The sequence below is a fragment of the Podarcis pityusensis genome (assembly GCF_964106645.2).
Source record: "Podarcis pityusensis genome assembly, chromosome: 13".
Taxonomy (NCBI): Eukaryota; Metazoa; Chordata; class Lepidosauria; order Squamata; family Lacertidae; genus Podarcis; species Podarcis pityusensis.
This window is the reverse complement of record NC_138038.1, coordinates 54,691,500-54,718,826: the sequence shown is the minus strand read 5'-3', so window position 1 is coordinate 54,718,826 and position 27,327 is coordinate 54,691,500. Positions and strand designations below refer to the sequence as shown.

Here is a 27,327-nt window from a genome sequence, read left to right as displayed (position 1 = left end):
GCCCGCCTCCCAAATGGGCAGGCTTCACCTGGCAGGCCGTCATCCCACCGGGCAAAAGCTGCGCCGGTTGGATTTGCGCCTGTAAAAGCGCCGGGAGGAGGCGGACAGGCTGTTTTGGGCTGGGTCGCGGCAAGGAAGGGCGAGCCTGTGCGGGCTGGGAAGCTGAAACGCCGCTTTTACTCAGGGGCCTAAGGAACTCTAGAATGGTGGGGCTGAGAGGGAACCCAAAGGCCATCTAGTCCAGCCCCACCGCAATGCAGCTGACGAATCCCTGGCAGGTGGCCTGGCCCTCCCGCCTCTCTCTTAGAAACCTCCGCCCCCTTCCCAGCAAGATAAAGGGGACACAGACCGAAAAAGGAAGCCACCCCAGGCACAGCCTCGAGGGAATCACTTTGCACGTGCTCAGGGGCACTCCTTTACCCTGATTTCACATGACACCCCCCACCAGCCAGCCTGTGTCCCCACCTGGCTCTGCCCCAGAGGGAGGTGTGGTGTCTTGAATGTGGGAAGAGAGCAGCAGGATCAGGCCCAAGATGCCCCCTCCCTCTCCCTCAGTGGCCAGGCAGGTGCCCCCGCATGCAGGACTCCCCTGCCCCCCCTCCACCGGTCCATCCCATAATGCCACCCTATTGGGTCAGTCCTTGCCTCTGCAAATATTTGGAATGGAGACACACGAACCCGTTGGTACTTTATTATTATGCAAGTAGAAAGGTGCTTTAGCCCCCAAAATCGCCCCTTTCCCTTGAGAGGTTGGGCGCCCTGCTCTCTATTGGCCTCAAGAAAAGCACCAGGGATTCATCCTGCACTCACAGGAGGAGGACCTGAGAGAGCAACAACAGCAACCCTCCTCACTGCTGATTTCCACCAACTGGAATTATTTATTATTATTTCCAAAGCTGTTTATTATTATTATTATTATTAAAGTTTGAAAAATGGAAGAAAAAGCCATCCACCCAGGGCCCCGATCCTGCAAGGGAGGTCGCTCGCTCCCACCTGGGAGAGGGAGAAGGAAGCAGAAGAGGAGGAGGCTGGGGGCAGGAGGGGGCTGGAGGCAGCCAAGGAAAGCGCCCCCCCCAGTTGTCCGTTGCCCCCTCTCAGTGGCGCAGGATGGCATAGGTGCTCTCCTCGCCCCTTCCTCCCTCGGGCATCTTCTTCTTGCCTCTGCCTCCGGCCAAGTTCAAGTCGGCGTACAGGAGGCCTTCGGAGTCTTTGGGGGCAAGCGGCGGTGGGGCGCGAGGAGGAGGCTGGGGGGAGGCGGGAGGGGGGGCTTTTGGACCTGGAAGAGGAGGAGGGAGGGGGGACAACGCAGGTTAGAAAGAGGAACAGAATATCACCCTTCTCCTCCTCCTCCTCCCTCCAGCGGCAGAGCAGCTCAGGCAGGCCCTGGGCAGAGGAGACGACTGCTCAGAGGAAAAGCCCAGCACCCTGTCCCCACAGTGGCCAATACCCCTAAGAACCTAGGAACCAAGGTAGACTGCCTCTGGGCATGGAGGTTCCACAAGAACATCAGAACAGCCTGGCTACCTGCACCAGGCCACAAGAGACCAGCCCATCTAGTCCAGCATCCAAAGGGAACCCTGCAAGCGGGGCCCGGCTACAAGAGCAACTCTCCCCTCCTGTGGCAGGGAGTTCCGTAGTTTAACTTCACGCTGCACGAAGGTGCAACTTCCTTTTATCTGCCCTGAATTTTCTGCTTCACGGTATGCCCAGAGTTACAGCATTATGAGATTCAGGTAGGTAGCCGTGCTGGTCTGAGGCAGTTGAAATAAATTAAAGAATTAAAGAACGTCTAGTAGCACCTTAAAGGTAAAGGGACCCCTGACCATTAGGTCCAGTCATGGCCAACTCTGGGGTTGTGGCGCTCATCTCGCTTTATTGGCCGAGAGAGCCGGCGTACAGCTTCTGGGTCATGTGGCCAGCAGGACTAAGCCGCTTCTGGCGAACCAGAGCAGCGCACGGAAACGCCCTTTACCTTCCCGCCGGAGCGGTACCTATTTATCTACTTCGCCAGAAGTGGCTTAATCATGCTGGCCACATGACCCAGAAGCTGTACGCCAGCTCCCTCGGCCACTACAGAGAGATGAGTGCCGCAACTCCAGAGTCGGCCGTGACTGGACCTAATGGTCAGGGGTCCCTTTACCCTTTATCTGCTTTTCCACCCCAGCTCACCCTCAATGGGAAACTCCTCGTATTCTCTCTCCTCTGGCGTCTCCTTGCTCTGGGGTGAAGCTCTCCTGCAAGAAAAGTTGTGGGTGGTCACATGGGTGCCCCCCTCAAAGCACCCTGGGGCTGTAGGGGGTGCCTTGCAAGAAGGATTGAATTCAAAAGACTAACTGATGTAAAAGTAAAAAGGCGGATTTTCACCACCAGGCTTAAAACGGTTTTTTATGCTTGTAACTACAGCAGCTGGAATTCCTTATACCCAGAAATGGAAAGATGAACAAATTCCCACCTAAGAAGAACGAATAAATAGTAAAGGAATGGGCTGCGTTGAATCAGAAAACGAACAGCTTAAAATAAGAGAACCAAATGATGATTGTTTTGTGGATGAAAGGAAGCCTTTTTCGGTCTATTTAGAGAAATGTTATAGAATGAGGAATTCGCAAGCAGGATTCGAACTGTGAGCAACAGATGGAATGAGAGATTATTGCATTGCTGTTATGATATAAGAGAGGGAGGACAGGGCTGCTGCAGGAATTTATGTATAGGTTGGGGGGGTTGCCCCTCCAGCAGATGTCATGCACATGCAGCCCACTACCAAAACCAGTACAATCACTTTTGTGACTTTTGTGACTTGTCCCCACAAAACACTTCGTCACAGTTTCTTCCTATCTGTTCAAAGGGCCTTTGCTGCACGATACCAAATGTAAGAATTCATTGATAAATGTATCTATGTACTGGCTCACTGGGAAAACTCCAGATCTGTGCGCTCAGCTCCTCAGCAGCCCCTCTGCCTGAGTTATAATCCCTGGCATCCTGATACCTGAGTGCCAGACAGGTAGCCATTCCAGAAATAACAAACCCAGATGAAGGCAAAAGGGTGTGATGAACTTGGCTGGGAAACAGGGAAATGTAAAGATCTCTTTTGTTACACTTGATGGGTGTTTGGTGGAGGGCAAGGGGAACCATGGGGCAGGGTCCAGGATGCTCAGATTACGGCCACCAGACCTCCCCTTTCATGATGTATGAGTGATGTAGTTTGGGGGGGGTGCAACATGGGGATGAGCAGCTAATAAAAGTTTGGGGTCTCTTTTGTTCGGGGCTTCCATCTTGTTCCACCTGGTGGCAGGTGGGAGTCCTGTCACAACAGTCTTCAATCAAGACCAAGCCGACTGGCTGCTGTTTCGCTCTGGGATTCCTGGCTGGGGTCCTTGTTTTTTGTCCAAGGGGGCCCTCAGATTTCTCCGTTAACAGGATGTCCTGCCCACTGGTCACCAGCCATGGCAGAGCCAATCTGGGGCCGCAGTCAGCCCCCCCCCCCCCCAGTTAGGAAGGAGACCAGCAGGAGGCAGGAAAGGCACTCACCTCCTTGGGGCACACTTCGGGCAGCAACCTGGGGAGGAACAGAGAGGAGGAAATGTCCTTCAGAGAGGGCAGCTCTTGGTGGGGGAGAGCCCTGGGGAATGGGGGGGGCAGCGGTTTGGCCCAGGCAGAGCCTCACAGGGCAGCAGGGCTGGGGTGCCCAGTGCCTCCGCAGGTGAGATGCAGGAGCCATCACCACACTGGGAAGAAGCCACACCTGGAGGACCAGGTCGGAGGGAGAGCCGGCCCCTGGCACAGCCACGGCCCTCTCCCTGCCCCCCCCAAACAGCCCCCGTACCTTTTCTCCAGGCGACGAACGCCAGCAGGCCCACAGCAACAGCGGCGGCAGCGGCTGCCCCTCCGGTCGCCAGACCCACGAGGTTGAAGCTGGGGGGGGTTGGCATTGGAGGACCTGGTTGTGGGGGGAGAGAAAGCAGGGGTTGAGGCAAAAGCAGGGGCACCCACAAGCACCCTCCCCACTGCAGTGGCACAAGGGTGTTTCTTCTGAGGAGGGGGGCCCACACCTAGCAGGCCCCAGGTGGAGACAGTTCCCTGCGCCCTGAGTTGGGCGTCAGCGTTAGGCCGAGAGAGGCAGACGCCCGAGAAGAGGCAACATCTTGCAGAAACAGAGAATCGTACGGTTGGAGGGGACCCCCAAAGGTCATCCAGACCAACCCGCTGCAGTGAAGGACTCGCAGCCAAAGGCCCTTTGACATGTGCTCATCTGACTTCAGTTTAAAAACCTCCAAGGAAGGCAGGGCTGAGGGCTCCTTTCTAGCAGATGGAAACCTTTAAGCACTGTACACCAACCGGATTGGGTGAAGGGCTGGATGTCCAAAGCTTTGGGAATGAAAGCTGATCATATTTTGCCTACAGTAGTAACTGGTTAAGGGATGCAGGTGGCGCTGTGGGTTAAACCACAGAGCCTAGGGCTTGCCGATCAGAAGGTCTGATCGGCGGTTCGAATCCCCACAGCTGGGTGAGCTCCCGTTGCTCGGTCCCTGCTCCTGCCAACCTAGCAGTTCGAAAGCACGTCAACGTGCAAGTAGATAAATAGGTACCGCTCCGGCGGGAAGGTAAACGGTGTTTCCGTGCGCTGCTCTGGTTCGCCAGAAGCGGCTTAGTCATGCTGGCCATATGACCCGGAAGCTGTACACTGGCTCCCTCGGCCAATAAAGCGAGATGAGCGCCGCAACCCCAGAGTCATGCGACTGGACCTCATGTTCAGGGGTCCCTTTACCTTTACCTTTAGTAACTGGTTGTGGCAGAGGATAATGTTAAGAAACCCACCTGCGGTTTTTCTCACCCTGGCACAGCTACTGGATTACAAACTTGCTTTTGGCTCTCATCTAACTGGCATGGAAGTACAGCAACTATAATCCATAGTCCTGGCGATGAAGTGTGGGGAGTCGTGGGGAGAATGGCTACTACCGATTTACCTTCTCTGGATAGACAAGAGGGAATTGAAGAAGGTATTTGCATCCCAATAGAAGTTACAGTCCAGACTCAAGAAGGGAAAATACTTAAGAGTTGTAGCTACCAAATGACAGACTATGTCTTAGGCCTTCCTTCCCCGCAGTATAAAAAGGTCATTTCTGTGGGTGCAAAGCAGAACGGTTTGCCAGTGGACTACCAAAAGAAATAATAAAGAAGCATTTTAGAATAAAATAAAATTAAAACCTCCAAGGAAGGAGAGACCTCATGAGTGAGTCTGTTCCACTGTCAATCTGCTCTTACTCTCAGGACGTTCTGCCTCATGTTTACTCCTGGATCGGGCCCTGTCCTCCGGAGCGGCACCAGGAAGCAGGCTTGCTCCACTTTCCACAGGGCAACCCTTCAGATGTTTGAAGGCGGCTGTGCTCTCATCCTCTTGTGTTATTCCTGCAGCCTGGGAGGAGCATCACTTGCGGAACTCCCTGCCTCAGGTGCTGAAATACCTTTGGGTACCCTGCGGCCCCTCAGCTGGGGGAGGGTGGAGACCCATTTTCTGCTCTGCCTCAGGCACCACGGCCACACCCCCCCCCATACTCCTTTGAACCAAGCAGAAAGGAGGGCCAGCCCTGGGGAGAAGGGGGGTGCTGCGGAGAAAGGTGTGGGGCAGAGGGCCAAGAGAGATCCAGGCACAGAGGGGTCCTCCTGAGGATGGGGCAGCTCACCTGTGACCGTGAGGTTTGTCCCCTCAATGTTTCGCCAATACTTCACACCTTCGTGAACTGTCTCTACTGAGACGCTGCAGAAATATAGATTGGAGTCCGACTCCCCCAGATTCTCAATCTGGATTGACGCATCGAGCCCCTTTGACAGGTCCCCGACCAGAGACACCCGCCCTGTGTAGTTCGGGCGGGTGTACCTGTGGGTGGGGTCGTGGGTGTGGTTGAAGAGGAACTCTCCGTGAAAGTTTCCTAAGCGCCAATACACCTCAGCCGTCTCTTGAGCCACCCAGGTGTAGTTGAAGGTGCAGGGCAGGGTGACGGACTCCCTTGGCCTGGCCGTGAGATGGCAAGGTTGCCAGATGTGGAATTCCTGGAAGCAAGTGGTACAATCTGCCAAGGAAGCAGAACGGAGAGAGAGAGAAAGAAAAACAGAAGAAAGGACTGTTATTTTAGTACTGGGGTTAACGGATAAAAGGAAATTTTTCTGGAGGCATAAATCCAAGTTTGGGAGCAAGTACTTTTTGACGAGACAGCCCCAGCAGAGATTTAACATCACAAAACAGGCAGCAGACGAATATAGGCTGTTTTTCCTTTAAAATATCTCCTTCTAAGTCTCTTCCCAAAGTTTCCCACCTCCCTTAGCATAAAAATAGACCACCTGTTTGGTAAGTTAAAAATGGTTTACTTACAAAGTCTTTAAAGGTCATTTTCATGTGTTTTCCCATACAGCAGCAAGAGAACACAGGCAGTGCAACTTAGTTTCAAAAAGGGTAATAGTTTCAAAATTATTTGTACAGAAACACAATGGTAAAAAGGGTAAAGGTGAAGGACCCCTGGATTGTTAAGTCCAGTTAAAGGTGCTCATCTCTGCTTTCAGGCCAAGGGAGCCAGCTCCTGCAGGGCACTTCTTGGCTTCTTATGGTTCCTAAAGGGAGCCTCCATGGGCAGAGCTAGTCTATCTTAAAACACTGGAGAATAAGAGTGGGAGAAAGTTTTGCTCTCCCCTACTGCCCAGGGCTTTCCTATGTTCTTATGCTCCTTCCCAAGGAGTTTTTGTGGGATAAATCCAGCCTTATATAACCAACCTGATTAACTGAAATTGAAATATTTGATTGTCACTTGTACAACTTGTATACAGTGAGATTACGCAAGCACCCCCCACTCAGCTCTCTTAGCCTTAATTCCCCTCATTTACTGACACACCAAACCCGAAAGTCCGTTGCCCTGTTGTTATCTTTTCATTCAGCAGCCTAACAGCCCACGGAGAGAAGCTGTTATTTACCCTGTTGGTGCGACTAATCCTGCTTCTATATCTTCTGCCCGAGGGTGCTTGCCTGGGGGTGAATAATCATCCCTGAGAATTTTCCTCACTCTCCTGAGGCAACGTTCTTCAGTGATGTCATCCAGTGGATTCACGGGACAGCCCATAATATCTCGTGCTGTATTCACCACCCTCTGTAGGCACTTCCTATCAGTTGATGTCAAACCAGCGTCCCACACCGTGATTAACCACCTGGGGTGTATTTATTTTCCAAGTAAGGTCTTCACTGAGATAAACTCCTAATAATTCAAAGAGGCTCTCTCCACACAGCGGGGCTAGTTCTCCTCTCTTCCTCCAAAAGTCCAACACCATCTCCTTTGTCTTGCTGATATTAAGGTGCAAGTTGTTCCCTAGGCACCATGGAGATATTTTTTGGACCTCCCCTCTATACACTGATTCGTCTCCACCTGTTATTAAACCCATTATGGTGGTGTCACCTGCAAACTTAATAATTGCAGTAGACGGGTCAGATGATGATCGTATGTATACAATGAATACAGGTAGGGACTTAGCACACATCCCTGTGGGGTGCCAGTGCTGATTTTTAAGGAATTAGATGTTACATGTCCAACCCTCACTGTTTGTGTCCAATCTATCAGAAAGTCTTTAATCCATTTTTAACTCTACTGCATGAAGAGGTTAAGATCATAGAGTAAGCTATCCTGACAGGTTAGCTAGGTCACATGCCCTCAACTTGGGAGGAAGAGTTATCAAACTCTTGGTTATTTCTCTCTCTTCTTTTCACCATGTGAACGTCCCAGTAAGGATGTTTGAGCTAGATGCCATGAGCTCAGACCTTGTGGAGTTAACCATCCACCTTTGTGTTTCTAGAGACGTGGGTGGCGCTGTGGGTTAAACCGCAGAGCCTAGGGCTTGCCAATCAGAAGGTTGGCAGTTCGAATCCCCGCGACGGGGTGAGCTCCCATTGCTCAGTCCCTGCTCCTGCCAACCTAGCAGTTCGAAAGCACGTCAAAGTGCAAGTAGATAAATAGGTACCGCTCCGGCGGGAAGGTAAACGGCGTTTCCGTGCGCTGCTCTGGTTTCACCAGAAGTGGCTTTGTCATGCTGGCCACATGACCCGGAATCTGCATGCCGGCTCCCTCGGCCAATAAAGCGAGATGAGCGCCGCAACCCCAGAGTCGGCCACGACTGGACCTAATGATCAGGGGTCCCTTTACCTTTACTTTTGGTGATAGAGCCACAGCAGAGATTTAAAATCACAAAACAGGCAATATAGGCTGTTTTACCTTTAACAAATCCCTTCCACATCGAAGGGTCGGGTTCCAAGCGCTTGCATCTCTGAAACGCCCCATTGCTCTCGCCAGCTGCCTCCCCGTGCAGCGATTTGGATGAGTCCGTACTCCCTGTTGCGGGTAAATAAGAATAACAATAATTCAAGAGGTGAAGCCACGGGTTCAAGTCCTACCCTCCAGGAGCAGGAGAAAACAAGGCTGCTCCCTCTTCCATGGGGAGATCTTGGGAGATGGCCAGTATCTCCGCCTCCTCTTTCCCACACCCAAAAAGGCAGAAGTTTGTGAGTTTCTGCTTTGGAAAGGAAGTAGCAAAAGCTCTTGGTGGTTTCAGGGAGAAGGAAATGGCATCACATGTCAGCGGGGGGGGGGGGGGGGCTCTGAGGGACACAACCGAAAGTGTCCTGTGACAGCAAATCAGGGGACTAATTTATCATTCAAGAACATAGACCAAGATCCCTGCAGGCTCAGACCAGGAGCCCATGTGGTCCAGCCTCCTGTCCTCACAGGGGCCAAGCAGATGCCCCAATAAGAAACCCACAAGCAGGATTCGGACACAAGAGCCGCTCTCCCCTCCTACAGTTTCCACCAACTGGCTTTCAGAAGCATCACTGCCTCTGACAAATGGAGGCAGACCAGGGCCATGGATATGTCTCGTCTTGCTTTGAAGCCATCCAAGTCAGTGGCCATCCCTGCCTCCGGTGGGAGGGAGTTCCACAGTCTAACTACCCGTATTTTTCGCTCCATAAGACGCACTTTTTTCTTCCTAAAAGGTAAGGGGAAATGTCTGTGCGTCTTATGGAGCGAATGCGTGGAGCCGAATTGCCCAGGGGAGAAAAGCAGAACATGTTTCTTTTTTAAAAAAGAGGGAAGTGGGTGTTAAAACAAAGCCGCTGATCATTTGCCAATTGGGAGGGAGATAAGGGACTCTAGCGATAAAGGAGGCTGCCTGGGAGGGGGGAGATAAAGACAGAAAACTTGCAAAGGGGGGAAACAGGAAGATTATATCAATGAGGAGAGAAATTAGAAGAAAAGGAGGAGCAAAAAACTGCTCCAGCTAAGGAAAAGACACTAAGGCAAACAAGAGGGAAAGGAGTGTTGAAAGGAAGCAGCTGATCGGTGGGATCGGGAGAGAGATAAGGGAGGCTAGAGGAAGCTGCCTGGGAGGGGGGAGGTAAAAGCCCACGGATCCTCAGGATTTTTGTATTGGGTCACCCCAAATTCACCATCAGATCACATAGCATCTCCATGGCTACAGCCTGCACCAAACACACACACACACACACACACACACACACACACACACACACACTGTTTCGTGGGGCCACAATGGCACAAAAATGTGGTTACAAAGCACGGATCCACATGGATCCTCAGGATTTTCGCATTGGGCTACCCCAAAATCACCGTCAAATCACACGCCTGTGGCCACAGAATGAACCACAAAAATCATACACCCACTGTTTTGTTCAGAATATTTTTTCCCTTGTTTTCCTCCTCTAAAAACTAGGTGCGTCTTATGGTGAGGTGAGTCTTATGGAGCGAAAAATATGGTATGTGCTGTGTGAAGAAGGACTGGATGGACCTCAAAGGTCTAGACTCGGTCTAGGGGAGGGCCTTGCTTTCCTAGGAGCCAGGATGGCCAATGGTCAGGGATGATGATGATGATGGGAATTGGAAGAGCAGCAAGATTTGGACTAGGACTTGCGACTCCCTCCCATGAAGCCAGCTTTGGAAATATGAGCCCCTAAAACCAACAAAGTCAAAGTCAAATGGAAAAGCCTCCCCATTGTCTTTTCCTTCACAAATCCTGTCTTAAGGGTATGTCAGTGTATGAATAGGGTGAGCCTGTGACCTGGCTCAGGAACTAAGCATTTGCCACCACGAAAGACTGGCCAGGCTCCCCAGGGTATCCAATCAAGTGAGCATTAACAGGAAACCTGCCAGACAGGAGATAAACAACAAACTTAGATTTCTGTTGTAGACTGCCCTTTCTGTGATGTATGTATGATGTTTCTGGGGGTGGTCTTGGACTCCAGGGCGGGCAATTAAAAATGTCTATATAAGGGGGGCCACACCTTGGTTCAGGGTCCTCCTCCTTCTCCTGCGTGTGAAGGGGGCACCCTGTTGCAACAGTTCAATAAAGATCAGGCTTACTAGCTGCTTTGCTTCTCAATATTCTCTGCTTGGCCTCTGTTCTTTTCTCCGACTGATGGAGAACCTGCAAAGGACTCTATAAGGGCTCTTGTGTCCCCCATAAGGGAAGAAGGGAAGATTTAAGTTTATTACACCTGCTTCCTTCAGCCACCGTGAGAACAGGATTCTGGAGTAGGTGGGCCGCTTTGGCCTGATCCAGGAGGGCTCCCCTTCTGTCCCCCCCCCCCCGGCTTCCTTCCTTCCTCCCTGCCGCTGCCTCGCCCTTTCACTTACCTCCGCCCAGGACCAGCAGGACCAGCAGCAGTCCCTGGTGGATCATATCCTTTGCTGCTGGGGGGTCTCTGGTGGCTTCAGGGAGCAGGAACAAGACCCCCCCCCGGAAGCCCGGCTGCAGTCGCAGGAGCCACACACGGCCAAATCCAGCAAGCCTCTTCTCCCTTGAGCGCTGGAGATTTGGGTGGCAGATTGCGCAACAGCAGAGCCCATCTGACAGGGAAGTCCTGTTGCCACAGTCAGCATATAGGCAACGGAGAAGGAGGAGGAAGTGGGGTGTCGCTCGCCTGAAAATCTGGGAGGCCTCTGAGCCCCCCAGCCCAGCAATGGATGAGGCCCCACCTTCCTGGGACTGGGGGCAAGGCTGCCCCACCAGACGGGCTCCTGCCTCCTTGGCCAAGGACATCCTCATTGGAGATGTTTAAGCAGAGGACGGAGGGCCACCTGCCTGGAATGCTTTCGCTGAGATTCCTGCACGGCAAGGGGGTTCAGCTAGATGACCGCTGGGGGTCCCTTTCGACTCTCCCGTTCTGTGGTTCCCTGCAGAGCTGGCTCTTATACCACAACACTGACTGATGTTGTTGCCCAGTGAAGGTGCCCCCTTTGCCCTGAGTCTGCGCGTGTGGGCATTTGGATTTCCGCAGCTAATGCTGCTTCATTTGAAACCGGATATTTCATTTTTCTTCTTCTTCTTGGGATTATTCCTTCATTTTTCTCTTAAAAGGTAAAGGGACCACTGACCATCAGGTCCAGTCGTGGCCGACTCTGGGGTTGCGGCGCTCATCTCGCTTTACTGGCCGAGGGAGCCGGCGTACAGCTTCCGGGTCATGTGGCCAGAATGACTAAGCCACTTCTGGTGAACCAGAGCAGCGCATGGAAACACCGTTTACCTTCCTGCCAGAGTGGTACCTATTTATCTGCTTGCACTTTGACGTGCTTTCGAACTGCTAGGTGGGCATGATACGGAAGGGGGGGCATGTCTTCTTCTTCACCTTCTTCTTCGCTACAATATATCCATTTATTTCCAATTGCCAATGTCAAAAGGGACTAAAATCTATAAAATTCATAGAAAATCAACGTGCCAATTTGCTCAATTTCTCTAGGACTCCATGACACCTCCCCTGTCCTCCATAATCCCTCAAGCAAGGTGTCAAGACCCTAATCCTGTCAAATCGCTCTGACAAGCCCTTCCTCCGGGCGATGCCAGGTGACAGACTATGCATACATGGACCATTGTCTTCTCAGGATGTGCTTATCTGCGCATATCTCCAGCTCTCCATATTCCCCCCTCCCTCCTCCATATTGCAAGGGATAATCTGGTGTAACCCAACCTCTTCCTAATGTATTCGTGATGTAATCTGTGTAACCCAACCTCTTCTTAATGTATTCATGATGTAACTGGGATGTATTTTGCACTGTATTCTGGGACATGGAGGGAAATTTCAAAAGTTCATGTCACCCCTTTCTCGCTGTTCAATCTCGCCTTGAACCTGTTGGGCAATAAACTCGGATCTCCTGGAACTTGCTCCTGTCTCCGGCTGAGCTCATTTTCTTCCGCAGGGACCCGCGGACTTAGTCCGACGAGCTGGGTGGCAGAGTAACCCCGCACCCAGATTTTACCGTAACAGGGCAGAAGCATGGACTGAGCAACGGGAGCTCACCCCGTCATGGGGATTCAAACCGCCGAGTTTCTGATCTGCAAGCCCTAGGCTCTGTGGTTTAACCCCCAGCGCCACGCACTTAGGCTGTTTTTATTTCTGTCCTGCAGGGAAAAGATCAGATTCTCAGAAGCGCTTTCAATCAAGAAAGAGATCACCCCTTCTTGCAAGAAACAGGCAAACAGGCACCTGCCGGACCCCCTGCGAGGCGCGAAGGGGATTCAGGGACACAGAACGGCACAGCTGGAAGGGAACCCCAAAAGCCATCTAGTCCAGCCCCCTGCAAATGCCAGAACCACAGCTCAAGAATCCTTCTTTGGCCTGATCCTGCCACAATGAGCCAACCCACGACACCCCCCCCCCCCTGTACCCTCCAGATATTGTTCTCAGGATCCCTTGCAATGCTTGCTGATGCCATCAAAATGCCCATCAGCTTTTAAGTATTTGCAATGCTACAGATGATGTTTCCGCTTCCTCCTTTGCAGTGACACAAGCAAAGTGCCGGGGGGGGGGGCAAGGAGGGGGCAGTCGAGGTGCCCCCAGTCGCCTGACTCACTGCCACAGAACCAGTCTCCTTCCTTCCTTCCTTCCTCTGAGGCAATGGTGCAACGGGACTTGAGCCCAGGGGGAGGAAAGGGGGAAGTTGAAGAGGGGTGGGGTGGGGTGGGAGGCCCCATGGCTCAGGCCCCCAGCTGGTGGGGGAGGGGGGGTAGAGTAGAATTACGAAACTTTGCCTGGCACCTCGTGCCATAACAGTGGAACCTGCAGACATTGAACGAAGCTGGATCTTGGAGGACTCAGGGCAGATGAAACAAAACCCTTCACGCAGTGCAGACTGTGGAACTCCCTTCCACCAGAGGCAGTGGTGGCCACCAGCTCAGATGGCTTTGAAAGAGGACTGGGCCAATTCGTGGATCACATTCACCCGGTGCTATACCAGCTGCACTAGCTCCCGGTGGAGTACAGGATCAGGTTTATGGTGCTGGTTTTAACCTTTAAAGCCCTACGCGGCCTAGGACCCTCGTACCTATGGGACCGCCTCTCCTGGTATGCCCCGTGGAGGACCTTACGGTCTGCAAACACTCTGAAGATCCCGGGCCCCAGGGAAATTAGACTAGCCTTGACCAGGGCCAGGGCCTTTTTGGCCGTGACCCCGATCTGGTGGAACGCTCTGTCCCAAGAGACTAGGGCCCTGCGGGACTTGACATCTTTCCGCAGGGCCTGCAAGATGGAGCTGTTCCACCAGGCCTTTGGCCAAGGCACAGTCTGACCCCCTCTCTCCTTCTGTAATCCTCATAGCACTCTAGCCCAATGGTTGCCATTAATTTGATTTTGAATTGATTTTAGAATGAATTGATTTTAGAAAGCTGCGTTACTTTTTATTGTTGTTAGCCTCTCTGAGCCCGGCTTTGGCTGGGGAGGGCGGGATATAAATAAAAATTGTTGTTGTTATTATTATTATTATTATTATTGAGTGGGAGGGGGCTATTGAGGGCTGCTAGCCAGTTGGCTCTGCTCTGCCACCACAGTCAGAGGCAGCAAGACTTCTGGATGCCACCTTCTGGAAACAGCAGGACAGGAGAGCTGGTCTTGTGCTCAGATCCTGCTTTTGTGGTTTTCCCATTGGGGCATCTGGGTGGCCACTGTGAGAACAGGATGCTGACCTAGACGGGCTCCCCTGAGCAGTGGCGTGGCACGGGTTGCCAGTGCCCTGGGCAAGGCAAGCATTGCGTCAACTAAAAGCAGGAACATTGGATACCCACCAGCCCAGGAGGTGACTCCAGGGTTTGCCACACGCCTCCGTCCAAGGACCATCCCAAGTTGGGCTTATGAAAGCTCGGAGGAGAGCCCAAACGTCGCCCTTCGCTTTGCCCAGGAAGCCTGAGAGGTCTCCAGACGAGGGCAAGGGCTGCTGCCACCACCTCCACTTCAGAGTTCAACCCCCCCCCAGCAGCATTTGTGGGAAGGTGGCCCCAGGGTGCCATCTTGCTCCCGAGCTGAGGAGTCAACCGACTCTGGGGTTTTGGCGCTCATCTCGCTTTACTGGCTGAGGGAGCCGGCGTCCAGCTTCCGGGTCATGTGGCCAGCAGGACTAAGCTGCTTCTGGCAAACCAGAGCAGCGCACGGAAACACCGTTGACCTTCCCACCAGAGCGGTACCTATTTATCTCCTTCACTTTGACGTGCTTTCGAACTGCTAGGTGGGCTGGAGCAGGGACCGAGCAACGGGAGCTCACCCCGTTGCGGGAATCGAACCGCCGACCTTCTGATCGGCAAGCCCTAGGCTCTGTGGTTTAACCCACAGCGCCACCCTTCTAATCCCTCTTAAAAAGAATAAACACAAGAATCTGACTAATGTTAATATAAAAGTAGTTCACTCACAGATTCATTCAGGTTGACAGACCTATCCCTGAAGGCAGGCTTGGGTTACATAAGAACCGGAACTATTCCATAAAGAAGTGAGTCCCAAGTGACTGCGACTAAGCAGCCGCTTCTCCAAACACACAGCAACATCCAAAATGGAGAAGAGACACGGATCCGAACATGGAGGCCATGGGCTCCTCCATACTAGAGCAACAGACCGCACCCTCTTCAAGTCTGTCCCAGCTCAGGAGGAAACAGGAAGTCTTCTCCTGAGTGGTGCAAAACATCCCCTCACACATCCACTGTAGGAATGTTGTGCTTGACTGCAGTTTTACATCCCTTTACACTCCCTGCACCCCATTGCGCCGCTCAAGCACGGGTCTGCCTACTTGAAAGGCAGAGCGGGCGCGACCTGGGAGCGTGTCCCTGCCATGGACGAGCCTCCGTCCCCGGCATTGTTTGTGACTTGCTCCTCCATAATTCGGACACTTGGCATCAATCAAGTGGCGCTCCTGGACCGACATATGCGAAGGGGCTGCAATCAGTCAGCTGCCGAAAGGACTGGGCTTGGCTCTTTGAAGGTATCTGAATATTTTTTCCCCTGAAGCTTGAGAATCGTGACAACAGCCTGGGAAGGAAGGGGAGGGCAAGGGGCTTGGTGCTTTCTTATGGGTTTCAAATTGTCTCTTTTCTTCGTGTCCTCCCCTGTAAAATGAAAGAGACGTGTGCAGCCGCTGTTGTGCTATTCTGTTCGTTACTTCGGAAAAGGGGGGGAGGCTTTTGATTTATGCTCAGTAAGGAACTTAACAAGTCTTTAATATGCCCTCCCCCCCCCCAACCGAGGCTGAATGGACTTTATTTAAAATTATTCCTGGACTGGACCAGGAGCGCTGATGGAGCAACGTAGTGAAAAAAGAATGAACTGCCGCCGAACAGATCTGGCAAAGAGGCTGAAATTGAGAAAAAAATCTTGTTTCTAACTGTGTGCTGAGGAAGAACTCCAGAGCGGAATTTTAATGGCGGAGACTGGAGATGCATTCTGTGAGTTATTTATGGCTGCAGCTCGTTCGCTAGTCTGTAAACAGTGGAAGGAACAGAATGTGACCTTGTACCATCCAGGTAAACACAGCAAAGAACTGAATAATGGAAGATAGTACAGTGGCACCTCTGGTTATGTACTTAATTCGTTCCGGAGGTCTGTTCTTAACCTGAAACTGTTCTTAACCTGAAGCACCACTTTAGCTAATGGGGCCTCCTGCTGCCGCTGCGCCGCCGCTGCACAATTTCTGTTTTCATCCTGAAGCAAAGTTCTTAACCTGAAGCACTATTTCTGGGTTAGCGGAGTCTGTAACCTGAAGCGTATGTAACCTGAAGCATCTGTAACCTGAAGCGTATGTAACCCGAGGTACCACTGTAATGAACTCTCCCAGCACACCAGGTCTGGAACAACAATGTACATGAAGGACTTCACGCGTGAAAGGGATTACTTATTTTAAGATGTAACGGAGGTGCTGTTTGTAAGGTAGGAAAAGCAGCCAGCTGGAAGAATGTCTAACAGCAAGCGAAGGACGTCAACTGGACTCTAAATAAGAAATGATCAGCTAATGCGAGGAAATGATGATGATCATATGCTTGGAACCGGAGCGGGAAACCAGATTTTAAGGAATTGTATTAAATTGATTTGATTTGTAATAATTTGGAAAACTAATAAAAATCATTTGTGGGGGAAATTGCATCCCCTTGTCCTTGAACAGTTAAAGAAACTGTGATTCCCTTGCGCAACAGCGACCTGCTCGTCATCACCTTGTCCGTCAAACAGCAGGCAGTGGACACGGGCTAAGTCCTGTTTTGTGAATGGAAATAGTTTAATGAATGGAATAGCTTACCGTATTTGTGAATGGAATTCAAACCAAAGACCTCATGCACAGAGTGAACCGGAGTGGTTCTCTGAGCAACAGCAAGTGTCCTGGAATTTCGAAAGCCACATCAGCAAAATAAATATCAGGCTTACTAGCTGCCCTGCTTTCTATATACCTGGCTGCAGTTTCTTGCTTTGCTCCTGACCCACAAGTGGACCTTGCAGGACTGCAAGACCCTCGAGTGAGGCGTGGGCTGCAGCGGCGACCCCTATTTTTCTTTAACCCTTGGCTATCAGGAGACAGCTATTATTAATAATAATAAAATATATTTGATTCATTAATAAATGTATTTATTTGTTATTGTTAATTAAATTTATATACAGCCCACTATGAAAAGACCTTGTAGGCACCTTGTGGTTATCCAAGAGATCGATTTCTGAGACATTTATTCACACACGCCGGCAGAAATGGGTCGGTTTCTTTTGAGCGACAATCATGGCTTTGTGGCAGATGGAGCAGTTCTCTTGGCACAGGCTGGGAAAAACAACAACAGGAAAAGAATGAGTCAGATAAAATTGCTATAAATTGTTCTGATGATTCGGAGGTCTATTCTGAAATCAAGATAGATTTAGGTGTAGAGATTTAGGATGTGTAGAGATGCGAGGAGAGGATTGTAAATATCCAACATTACATTTGTTGCTGTGTCTGGCATCATCTCTCTCTCTTAACTCGCGGATGCTGGAAAATCTTAAAAAGGCGAAATATTTTTAGAATTGGAGCTGTCGGAGATGCACAAGGGAAACTGCATTTTAATGATCAGGAACTCTGCAAAGTCAAGTTTTTATATTGTGGATTTTAAGATTATGGGTGGATGTTCTGTATAATTTTATTAATACTCTTGCCGAATACAAATTTGACATGGCCTTTGGCTAGAACACTAAACCAGGGGTCAGCAAACTTTTTCAGCCGTGGGCCAGTCCACTGTCCCTCAGACCTTGTGGGACTATATTTTTGGGGGAAAATAATAATAATGAACAAATTCCTTTCTCCCCCAATAAATGTTTATTATTTTCTTTAAACATCCAGTTGTAATACACATATATCACATAATTACCTTAGCTCTGCCGAGCTTATGACTTCCCTCTACCCCTTCAATGAGTATCTTATATTTTCTTATATTGCGTATTCTATTTATTTAACTTTATATCTGCCATACGTTGTAAGAGTTATTCCAGTCCTGCCAGTGTTTTTAAGGCTTTACAATGATCTTTTATGTACACCATAAGTTTACTCCAACTTTCTTGAAACTTCTGTTCATCCTGGTCTCGAATTCTTCCTGTCAATCTGGCTAGTTCTGCATTACGCAGAATAATGAACGAATTCCTTTGCCCCACAAATAACCCAGAGATGCATTTTAAATAAAAGGGCACATTCTATTCATGTAAAAACATGCTGATTCCCGGACCGTCCGTGGGCCAGATTGAGAAGGCAATTGGGCCTGTTATGTACTGAAGTTCTCACCCTGGGCCAGCAGGGGGATACTGTAGATAGTTATGCAAATGAAGGGTTGAAAGTGACGTTCAGTGATTGGATAGTTTTAGAAAGTTGCTACAGTAACGTTGTACTGGAGCTCTATATAAGCAGGCTGACTGAGCTCCTCAGTTCAGTTCTGTTCTGGCCTCTGAATAAATAAGAGCTGTTTGAAGAATCACTGTGTCGTCTGATATGTTCACTCACAACTTAACAGGGCTGGATCCAGCCCCTGGGCCTTAGGTTGCCTACCCCTGCACTAAACTTATGAACTGAATGTTGAAATACAATTCTCCTCGCCCCCACCTCCCTCCGCTCATCTTCCTCTGCCTCCCCTCTCCTCCCCAAGCCAACATCTGGTGCTGGGAGCTTTTTCCTTTGGCCATAGAATCACAGTTGTAGAGTTGGAAGGGACCCCCAAAGGACATCCAGTCTGGCCCCCTGCCTTACAAGAATCTCAGCTGAAGAATCCCTGACAGAGGGTCACCGACCTCTGCTTAAAAACCTCCAAGGAAGGTCCTGTGCCTTTGATGTTTCACTGAGCAACCTGAAGCCGTCAGGGCTGGCATCTCACAGCCTGGTGGCCGTCCAGATGTTTTGGGCTGCCAATCCTATCAGCGCTAGCCAGCACATCTGTTACACTGTGGAACTCCCTGATGCGGGAGGCAGTGATGCCAACTGTTAACAGAGAAATCCGAGGGCCCCCTTGGACAAAAAACAAGGACCCCAGCCAGGAATACCAGAGCAAAACAGCAGCCAGTCAGCTTGGTCTTGATTGAAGACTGTCACGACAGGACTCCCACCTGCCACCAGGTGGAACAAGATGGAAGCCCCAAACAAAAGAGCCCCCAAACTTTTATTAGCTGCTCATCCCCATGTTACACCCCCCCAACTACATCACGGTTACATCACTCATACATCATGAAAGGGAAGGTCTGGTGGCAGGAATCTGAGCATCCTGGACCCTGCCCCGTGGTTCCCCTTGCCCTCCACCAAACACCCATCAAGTGGAATAAAAGAGACATTTACATTTCCCTGTTTCCCAGCCAAGTTCATCACACCCTTTTGTCTTCATCTGGGTTTGTTATTTCTGGAGTAGCTGAGCTCACAGGTCTAGATTTTCTAGTTTTCCCAGTGAGCCAGTACATAGAGACATCTATCAGTGAATTCTTACATTTGGTATCGTGCAGCAGAGGCCCTTTGAATAAGCAGGAAGAAACTGTGATGAAGTGTTTTGTGGGGACAAGTCCCAAGAGTCACAAAAGTGATTGTGCTTATTTTGGTAGTGGGCTGCATGTGCAGGATATCTGCTGGAGGGGCAAACACCCCCCCCCACAACCTGTACATAAATCCCTGCAACACCACCATCCTAGATGGCTTGGAAAGAGGAGAGGACAACCAGGCCAGGCTGAGCTCAAAGGCTGCCCCCCCCCCCCCCGTCCTCTCCTGGCTGCAGAAGGGCTGGCACAGAAACGCAGGAGGGGCTTCCCAGCTGCCGCCTCTGGAGGGCCAGATTGGAGGGAGAGACGGACCCTAGCGCAGTAACTGCCCCCTCCCTCCCTGCCCCACAACAGCCCCCCTACCTTTTCTCCATACAAGGAATGCCAGCAGCCCCAGAGGGATGGCACCTAGGAGGGTTCCCCTAATCACCAGACCTACAAGGCTGAAGTTGAAGCTGGGGGGGTCCGGCAGTGGAGGACCTGGGGGGCAGGAAGAAAGCAAGAGTTAGGCCGAGGAACAAGGCAGAGGCTGAGGACGGGCACACACTGCAGTGGCCTGGCACAAGGGCATTTCTTTCAAGGAGGCGGGGGGCACCCACAGGAGCCCACAAGCCGTTTCATGCACCCTCAAGGGCCTCCTGATCTAGGCGCCTGCCATTTGCAATTGCACCTCCTCAGCATTGAGGAGAGAGCAGCGCCTCGTTGAAATATAAAACTGCATGTATGGAAGGGACCTCCAAGGTCATCCAGCCCAACCCCCTGCCATACAGGAATCACAGCTGAAGACTCGTTGACAGGTGGCCATCCAAGGAAAAGGCTCCAAGGAAGGAGAGGGCACCACCTCACGGGGAGACCATTCCTCTGTGTTGTTGTTTTTTGAGACCGTTCCTCTGTTGAACAAGCTCTTACCCTGGTAAAATTCTTCCTAATGTTTAGTCAAAATCTCCTTTCTTGCAATGTGGATCCGTTGGTTCAGGTGCTGCCCTCTGGAGCAGCAGGAAGCAAGCTGGCTCCATCTTCTCTCTGGGAAGATGTATCTAATGTGTTTTCTGTGGTGTGGTATTTTTGCTGTCTAGGGTGGTGGTGGTGGGGAGGCACTTGTGGGTCTACCTGCCTCGGGTGGTCACTTTGGGTCCTCCGCAGCCCTTTGTCTGGGAGATAGTGGATCCCCATTTTCTGCTCTGCCTCAGGCTCCACTGCCATCCCCCGGGGTCCCCTTTGAACCAAGCAGAATGGAGTGCCAACCCTGGGGAGAAGGTGGCTGCTGTGGGCAATTGCTGTGGGCTGAGGCAGCGTTCGAAATTAGCCAGGCGCCAGGCACATTTTGTGACTGCGGATTGTCAGAATGTGAGCACTTTGAGAAGTCTTGTCACCATGAATGGTGACTGAGGTTCAAGAATAACATTGCCGCCACCGGGAAAAGGCCTTCGACAATGTCTCATGGACCTTTATGACAAAGATCCTAGATTATATGTACATTGGATTGGCCTTTACAAATGGTGTTCAAGCAATTATATTATGAAGCAACCTGTCTAAGCTGGATGAAGGAGTGGGTCAAATTGAAGGATGCAAATGTACTGGGCTTAGAAGGAGCTGATTTGCTCTATGGATGGCATGTGTACCTCCGGTATAAGAAAACTAGGGTGTGCAAGGGATTTTTGAATCACATGATTAGAAGGAGTCTATGTAAGGTTTGGATGAGACGTAAAGGTATTTTGGAAAGAAAGACTCCCGGTTGGATCTCACCGGTGGCAGCGGTTACAGTGAAAAAGCTAAACGTGGACAGAATATGGGGAAAGTACAAAGATCTCCTTGGATACAAAGATGACAACATAAAATTAAAAGATAGGGAGGAGGTGTCTAATTGGATACACGACTCATTTCAATACTTCCAGATAAAGGAGAAGCTTTAAAAAGACAAAGAGGATTTGTGCAAGAAGGATCAGAATTTGAAAGGGTGATTTTGGGGCCCAATAAAAAACTAATCTCTAAAATATATAAACTACTGCTAGAGTGGGAGACTAAAGACAAACTCATTAAGGAGGCAATGATAAAATGGGCTATTGATATGGGGCGTAATATCAGAATTGATGAGAGGGGAAAATTATGGACTCTTTCGGCATGTTATCAAATAAGAGAAAATAGGTATAAAATGCAGTATAGATGGTATTTGACACCGGTTAAATTGGCTTAAATGTACAAAAGAAATTAAAAAAATGTGTTGGAAATGTCTTGAAGCAGAGGGTTCCTTTATTCATTTATGGTGGAACTGCAAACAGGCCAAAGACTTTGGGGAGGTGGTGTACAATGAGTTAAAGAAAATCTTTAAATTTACCTTCCCCAAGAAACGGGAAGCATTTCTTCTAGGTATACTTGGGAATGAATTACCAAAGAAAGCCCACAACCTATTTTTATATGCGACAAGGATAGAATATGCAAGAGAGTGGAAACCAAGAGAATACCTAGGGGTATATTTGCAAAAAAATGGACCTCAAATATAAATTCCCAGTAGGGGGTACTTTGTGACCAACAGTTGTTAATATGAAAGATACGGGAGTGTGGAAAATAGGGCGAAGGAATAATTAATGTATTTGCAGCTAAGCAAGATGTAAAAAGAACAGTCACGGAACGCTGGGTGGGAAGTCAAACAGAACTATTGTATAAGAAGGGGACACAAGTGCAATTGCTAAACTGAAAAACTCAAAAATAAGCATCATTTTTAAAAATGTGCCAGCTCACCTGTGACCGTGAGGTTTGTCCCCTCAATGTTTCGCCAATACTTCACACCTTCATGAACTGTCTCTACCGAGACGCTGCAGAAATATAGATTGGAGTCCGACTCCCCCAGATTCTCAATCTGGATTGACGCATCGAGCCCCTTTGACAGGTCCCCGACCAGAGACACCCGCCCTGTGTAGTTCAGGTGGGTGTACCTGTGGGTGGGGTTGTGGGTGTGGTTGAAGAGGAGCTCTCCATGAAAGTTTCCTAAGTGCCAATACACCTCGGCCGTCTCTTGAGCCTCCCAGGTGTAGTTGAAGGTGCAGGGCAGGGTGACGGATTCCTTTGTCCTGGCTGTGAGATGGCAAGGTTGCCAGATGTGGAATTCCAGGAAGGCCAAGGAAGCAGAACGGAGAGAGAAAGAAAGAAAAACAGAAGAAAAGACTGTTTATTTTAGTATTGGGGTTAACGGATAAAAGGAAAATTATCTGGAGGCATAAATCCAAGTTTGGGTAAAAGTACTTTTGGTGATGGGGACGCAGGTGGCGCTGTAGGTTAAACCACAGATCCTAGGACTTGCCGATCGGAAGGTCGGTGGTTCGAATCCCCATAATGGGGTGAGCTCCTGTTTCTCAGTCCCTGCTCGTGCCAACCTAGCAGTTCAAAAGCACGTCAAAGTGCAAGTAGATAAATAGGTACCGCTCCGGCGGGAAGGTGAATGGCGTTTCCGTGCGCTGCTCTGGTTCGCCAGAAGCGGCTTAGTCCTGCTGGCCACATGACCCGAATCCCTTGGCCAGTAAAGCGAGATGAGCGCCGCAACCCCAGAGTCGGCCACGACTGGACCTAATGGTCAGGGCTCCCTTTACCTTTACTTTTGGTGATAGAGCCACAGCAGAGATTTAAAATCACAAAACAGGCAATATAGGCTGTTTTACCTTTAACAAATCCGTTCCACCTCGAAGGGTCGGGTTCCAAGTGCTTGCATCTCTGAAATGCCCCATTGCTCTCGCCAGCTGCCGCCCCACGTGGCGATTTGGATGAGTCCGTACTCCCTGTTGCGGGTAAATAAGAATAAGAATAATTCAAGAGGTGAAGCCACGGGTTCGAGTCCTGCCCTCCAGGAGCAAGAGAAAAGAAGCCTGCTCCCTCTTCCATGGGGAAATCTTGGGAGATGGCCAATATCTCCGCCTCCACTTTCCCAGGCTAAACAGACCCAAAAAGGCAGAAGTTTGTGGGTTTCTGCTTTGAAAAGGAAGTAGCAAAAGCTCTTGGTGGTTTCAGGGAGAAGGAAATGGCATCACATGTCAGCGGGGGGGGGGGACTCTGAGGGACACAACCGAAAGTGTCCTGTGATGGCAAATCAGGGGACTAATTTATCATTTAAGAGAAGAAGAAGAGGAGTTTGGATTTGATATCCTGCTTTATCACTACCCGAAGGAGTCTCAAAGTGGCTCACATTCTCCTTTCCCTTCCTCCCCCACAACAAACACTCTGTGAGGTGAGTGGGGCTGAGAGACTTCAAGGAAGTGTGACTAGCCCAAGGTCACCCAGTAGCTGCATGTGGAGGAGCGGGGAAGCGAACCTCGTTCACCAGATTACGAGACTACTACACCACACTGGCTCCTGAGCATATACCAAGAGCCCTGCAGGCTTAGACCAGGGGCCCAGCTAGTCCAGCCTTCTGTCCTCACAGGGGCCGAGCCAGGCATAGGCAAACCCGGCCCTCCAGATGTTGTGGGACTACAATTCCCACCATCCCTGACCACTGGTCCTGCTAGCTAGGGATGATGGGAGTCGTAGTCCCAAAACATCCGGAGGGCCGAGTTTGCCTATGCCTGGGCCAAGCAGATGCCCCAAAGGGAAACCCGCAAGCAGGATTCGAACACAAGATCCGCTCTCTCCTCCTGCGGTTTCCACCAATTTTCAGCATTCCCCCAAACAACCAAGCGGCCAATCGCCACTTAAAACTCAGGCTTGGAAGGGGCTGATTTGCTCTATGGATGCCATGTGTACCTCTGGTATAAGATAACTAGGGTGCGCAAGGGTTTTTGAATCACATGATTAGAAGGAGCCAATCACCGCTTACAATCTCAGGCTCGCACCCAAAAAACATTCGCACGTCCCCCCTCAGCACTACCCGTGTATAAGACGAGCCTAAATTTTAAACCTCATTTTGGGGTCAAAAAAGCTCGTCTTATACACGGAAAAATGCGGTATGCTTTATTCAGTCGCTTCGAGAACAGACAAAGAATTGCAGCCTTTACTGCATGATGGAGTTTCTCCCTCGGGCTCCTCCTCCTTTCCCCCTCCCCAACAGAACCGGCCCAAACGTTGTCACGTCCCGGGGGACAGAAGCTTCCACACTGTCTATTGAAGTGTTCCCTAACTGCTCTCCCCCTCCCTTAATTCTCCCAATTCAACATAGCTTGGCTGCTTGCCCCTCTCTGCCTGGTTATCTCCCTCATAGTTTGGCTTGTTATGGAAAAAATTCTGGGGTGAGAGACCACTCAATAGCCCAGCTTGTCTCGGGTCCATGTGGCCAGTGAAAGAAGGAAGTTCCAGCCAAGTAATTTGGAGCAAAAGAGCGGTCAGTAGACCATGGTCCTTATTGCTGCGCAACAGGTCCCCCCAGGAATAAGAACCCTGAGCATGGGGTGACGTCCTCTTTTAAAACTTCCCTCTTTCCCCCAGAATACACTTTGAGGGGCATCGTGGATACATCATCAGTACATCACTAGCATGTCACAAATGGGGAGGGGTCTAGAAGGGTGACGCAAGTTCAACATGAGATCACTTTATCAGACACCTTTCCCAACACCCCTTAAGTATCCATCACTGGAAGAAAAATAAAACTCTTGACATCTCCTTGCCCTCAGGGCTTGTCTGAAGATGGGCTTTCAGAACACCTGACTTGCTCAACTGCCTCTGCAGATGTCTGTGGTTGCCCCTGTTGCAGGAATTTATGTATAGATTGGGGGCGTGGGGGTTGCCCCTCCAGCAGATATCAGGCACCTGCAGCCCACTACCAAAACCAGCACAATCCCTTTTGTGACTTTTGTGACTTGTCCCCACAAAACACTTCATCACAGTTTCTTCCTGTCTATTCAAAGGGCCTCTGCGGCACGATACCAAATGTAAGAATTCAGTGATAAATGTATCTATATACTGGCTCCCTGGGAAAACTTCAGAAATTCCTATAGACCTGTGAGCTCAGCTCCTCAGCAGCCCCTCTGCCTGAGTGATAATCCCTGGCCTCCTGATACCTGAGTGCCAGACAGGTAGCCATTCCAGAAATAGCAAACCCAGATGAAGACAAAAGGGTGGGATGAACTTGGCTGGGAAACAGGGAAATGTAAATATCTCTTTTGTTTCACTTGATGGGTGTTTGGCGGAGGGCAAGGGGAACCATGGGGCAGGGTCCAGGATGCTCAGATTCCTGCCACCAGACCTCCCCTTTCATGATGTAACCGTGATGTACGAGTGATGTAGTTTGGGGGGGTGTAACATGGGGATTAACTAATAAAAGTTGGGGTCTTCTTTTGTTTGGGGCTTACATCTTGTTCCACCTTGTGGCAGGTGGGAGTCCTGTCGCGACAGACTTCAATCAAGACCAAGCCTACTGGCTGCTGTTTTGCTCTGGTATTCCTGGCTGGTATCCTTGTTTTTGGCCAAGGGAGTCCTCAGATTTCTCCGTTAACACCCCCCTGGTCACTCCCTGGGTGGGGGGCCATGTCTGTGCTCTCACACTTGGGGAATTAAGGCGGGGTGCCCTGTTCATGGAGGGACGTGGAGCCCAAACCCACCTTTCTTTAAGGGTCAAAATGGCGTTGGAATGAGGAGTGTCGGTTAAAGTATGGATTTTCTATGAATTTTAAAGATGTGGCCGCCCCCATGTCATTTCCGTAACACCATCTTTTTATTATTTATACCCCACCCATCACTGATGGGGTCGCATTATGGAACCTCCAGGGCCAGAGGAAGTCTATCTAGCTTCCTAGGTTCTGAGGGGGATTTGGCCACCGTGAGAACAGGATTCTGGACTAGGTGGATGACTTTGGCCTGATCCAGAAGGGCTCCCCACCAGAGCTTCTTTCCTTCCTCTGCCTCGCCCTTTCACTCACCTCCACCCAGGACCAGCAGGAGCAGCAACAGCCCCTGGCGGATCATATCCTTTGCTGCTGGGGGGTCTCTGGTGGCTTCAGGGATCAGAGCAAAGCCCGGCTGCAGCCACAAGAGCCACACACAACCACATCCAGTAAGCCTCTCTCCCCTGAGTGCTGGAGATTCGGGTGGAAGATTGAGCAATGGCGAAGCACATACAGCCACAGCCACAGAAAGGAGGAGGAAGTGAGGTGTCAGTCGTGTGAAAATTGTGCTGGCCTCTGAGCACAGGCAGACAGAGACCCCCACCCCACCCCAGCCATGGAAGAGGCACCCACTTTTATAGGACTGGGAGTAAGCCGGCCCCACCAGGTGGGCTTCTGCCTCCTGGAGGAATTGGCTAAGGACCTCCCCCCATGGGAGTGGTCCTCCCAGTTGTTATAGAAAAACCCTGCTCCTTTGTCCCTTATGGGGAACCCAAGAACCCATATAGAGTCCTTATGTAGGTTCTCCATCGGTTGGAGAAAATAGCAGAGGCCAACCATAGAATACTGAGAAGCAAAGCAGCTAGTAAGCCTGATCTTTATTGATCTGTTGCAACAGGGTGCCCCCTTCACACGCAGGAAAGGAGGAGGACCCCGAACCAAGGTGTGCCTGCCCTTATATAGACATTTTAAATTGCCTGCCCTGGAGTCCAAGACCACCCCCAGAAACATCATACATACATCACAGAAGGGGCGGTCTACGGCAGAAATCTGAGTGGTTTGTTTACCTCCTGTCTGGCAGGTTACCTGTTAATGCTTACTTGATTGGATACCCTGGGGAGCCTGGCCAGTCTTTTGCAATGATAAATACTTTGTTCCTGAGCCAGGTCACAGGCTCACCCTATTCATACAGAGACATACCCTTAAGGCAGGATTTGTGCAGGAAAAGACAATGGGGAGGCTTTTCCATTTTCCTGGGACCTTAAAATTATTATAACGCCAGCCGTAGCTGGGAAAATGTGCTCCTAGCCACAGAGGGTTCTTGAGCATGACAGAGAGGGGTCCAGGAGCACCGCAAAAACCTGCTCTTTCCGGGGGGGGGGTACCCTGCCCCAGCCAGCCACTCTCCAGCCTCCGCCAACCACAAAGCCAACAGCCTCCCAGGTTCAAACTCTGTTAATTTCTACTCTTTACACAAGTGCAGCTGTGCTTTTACAG

At 50.5% G+C, this 27,327-nt stretch overlaps 1 protein-coding gene and 1 long non-coding RNA gene across 2 annotated transcripts; both read right to left on the bottom strand.

Annotated features, from left to right (window-relative positions):
• Positions 1 to 855: 855 nt before the first annotated feature.
• On the bottom strand, positions 856 to 22,413 carry PILRA (paired immunoglobin like type 2 receptor alpha). Its single transcript, XM_080980021.1, has 7 exons — positions 22,046 to 22,413; positions 8,244 to 8,360; positions 5,679 to 6,065; positions 3,821 to 3,934; positions 3,526 to 3,553; positions 2,170 to 2,234; positions 856 to 1,276 (listed from the first exon to the last, which is right to left on the bottom strand). The coding sequence occupies exons 2-7, from the start codon at positions 8,263 to 8,265 to the stop codon at positions 1,095 to 1,097; spliced, it is 798 nt and encodes a 265-aa protein (XP_080836147.1). The 5' UTR covers positions 8,266 to 8,360; positions 22,046 to 22,413; the 3' UTR covers positions 856 to 1,094.
• Positions 16,885 to 19,392, bottom strand: LOC308462417. The gene is made up of 2 exons (XR_013979133.1): positions 18,827 to 19,392; positions 16,885 to 17,090 (listed from the first exon to the last, which is right to left on the bottom strand). It is a non-coding gene; the product is annotated as an uncharacterized lncRNA (long non-coding RNA).
• Positions 22,414 to 27,327: the final 4,914 nt, after the last annotated feature.

Bases quoted from the DNA above. Each gene is read 5' to 3' on its own strand.
- PILRA (XM_080980021.1), bottom strand. From the start codon at position 8,265: ATGTGGAAGGGATTTGTTAAAG. The intron at 3,554-3,820 runs GTACGGGGGCTG...GTTCCTCCCCAG, and splicing joins GTTCGTCGCCTGGAGAAAAG to GTTGCTGCCCGAAGTGTGCC. The intron at 1,277-2,169 runs GTGAGCTGGGGT...CTCCTCTTCCAG, and splicing joins CGAGGAGTTTCCCATTGAGG to GTCCAAAAGCCCCCCCTCCC.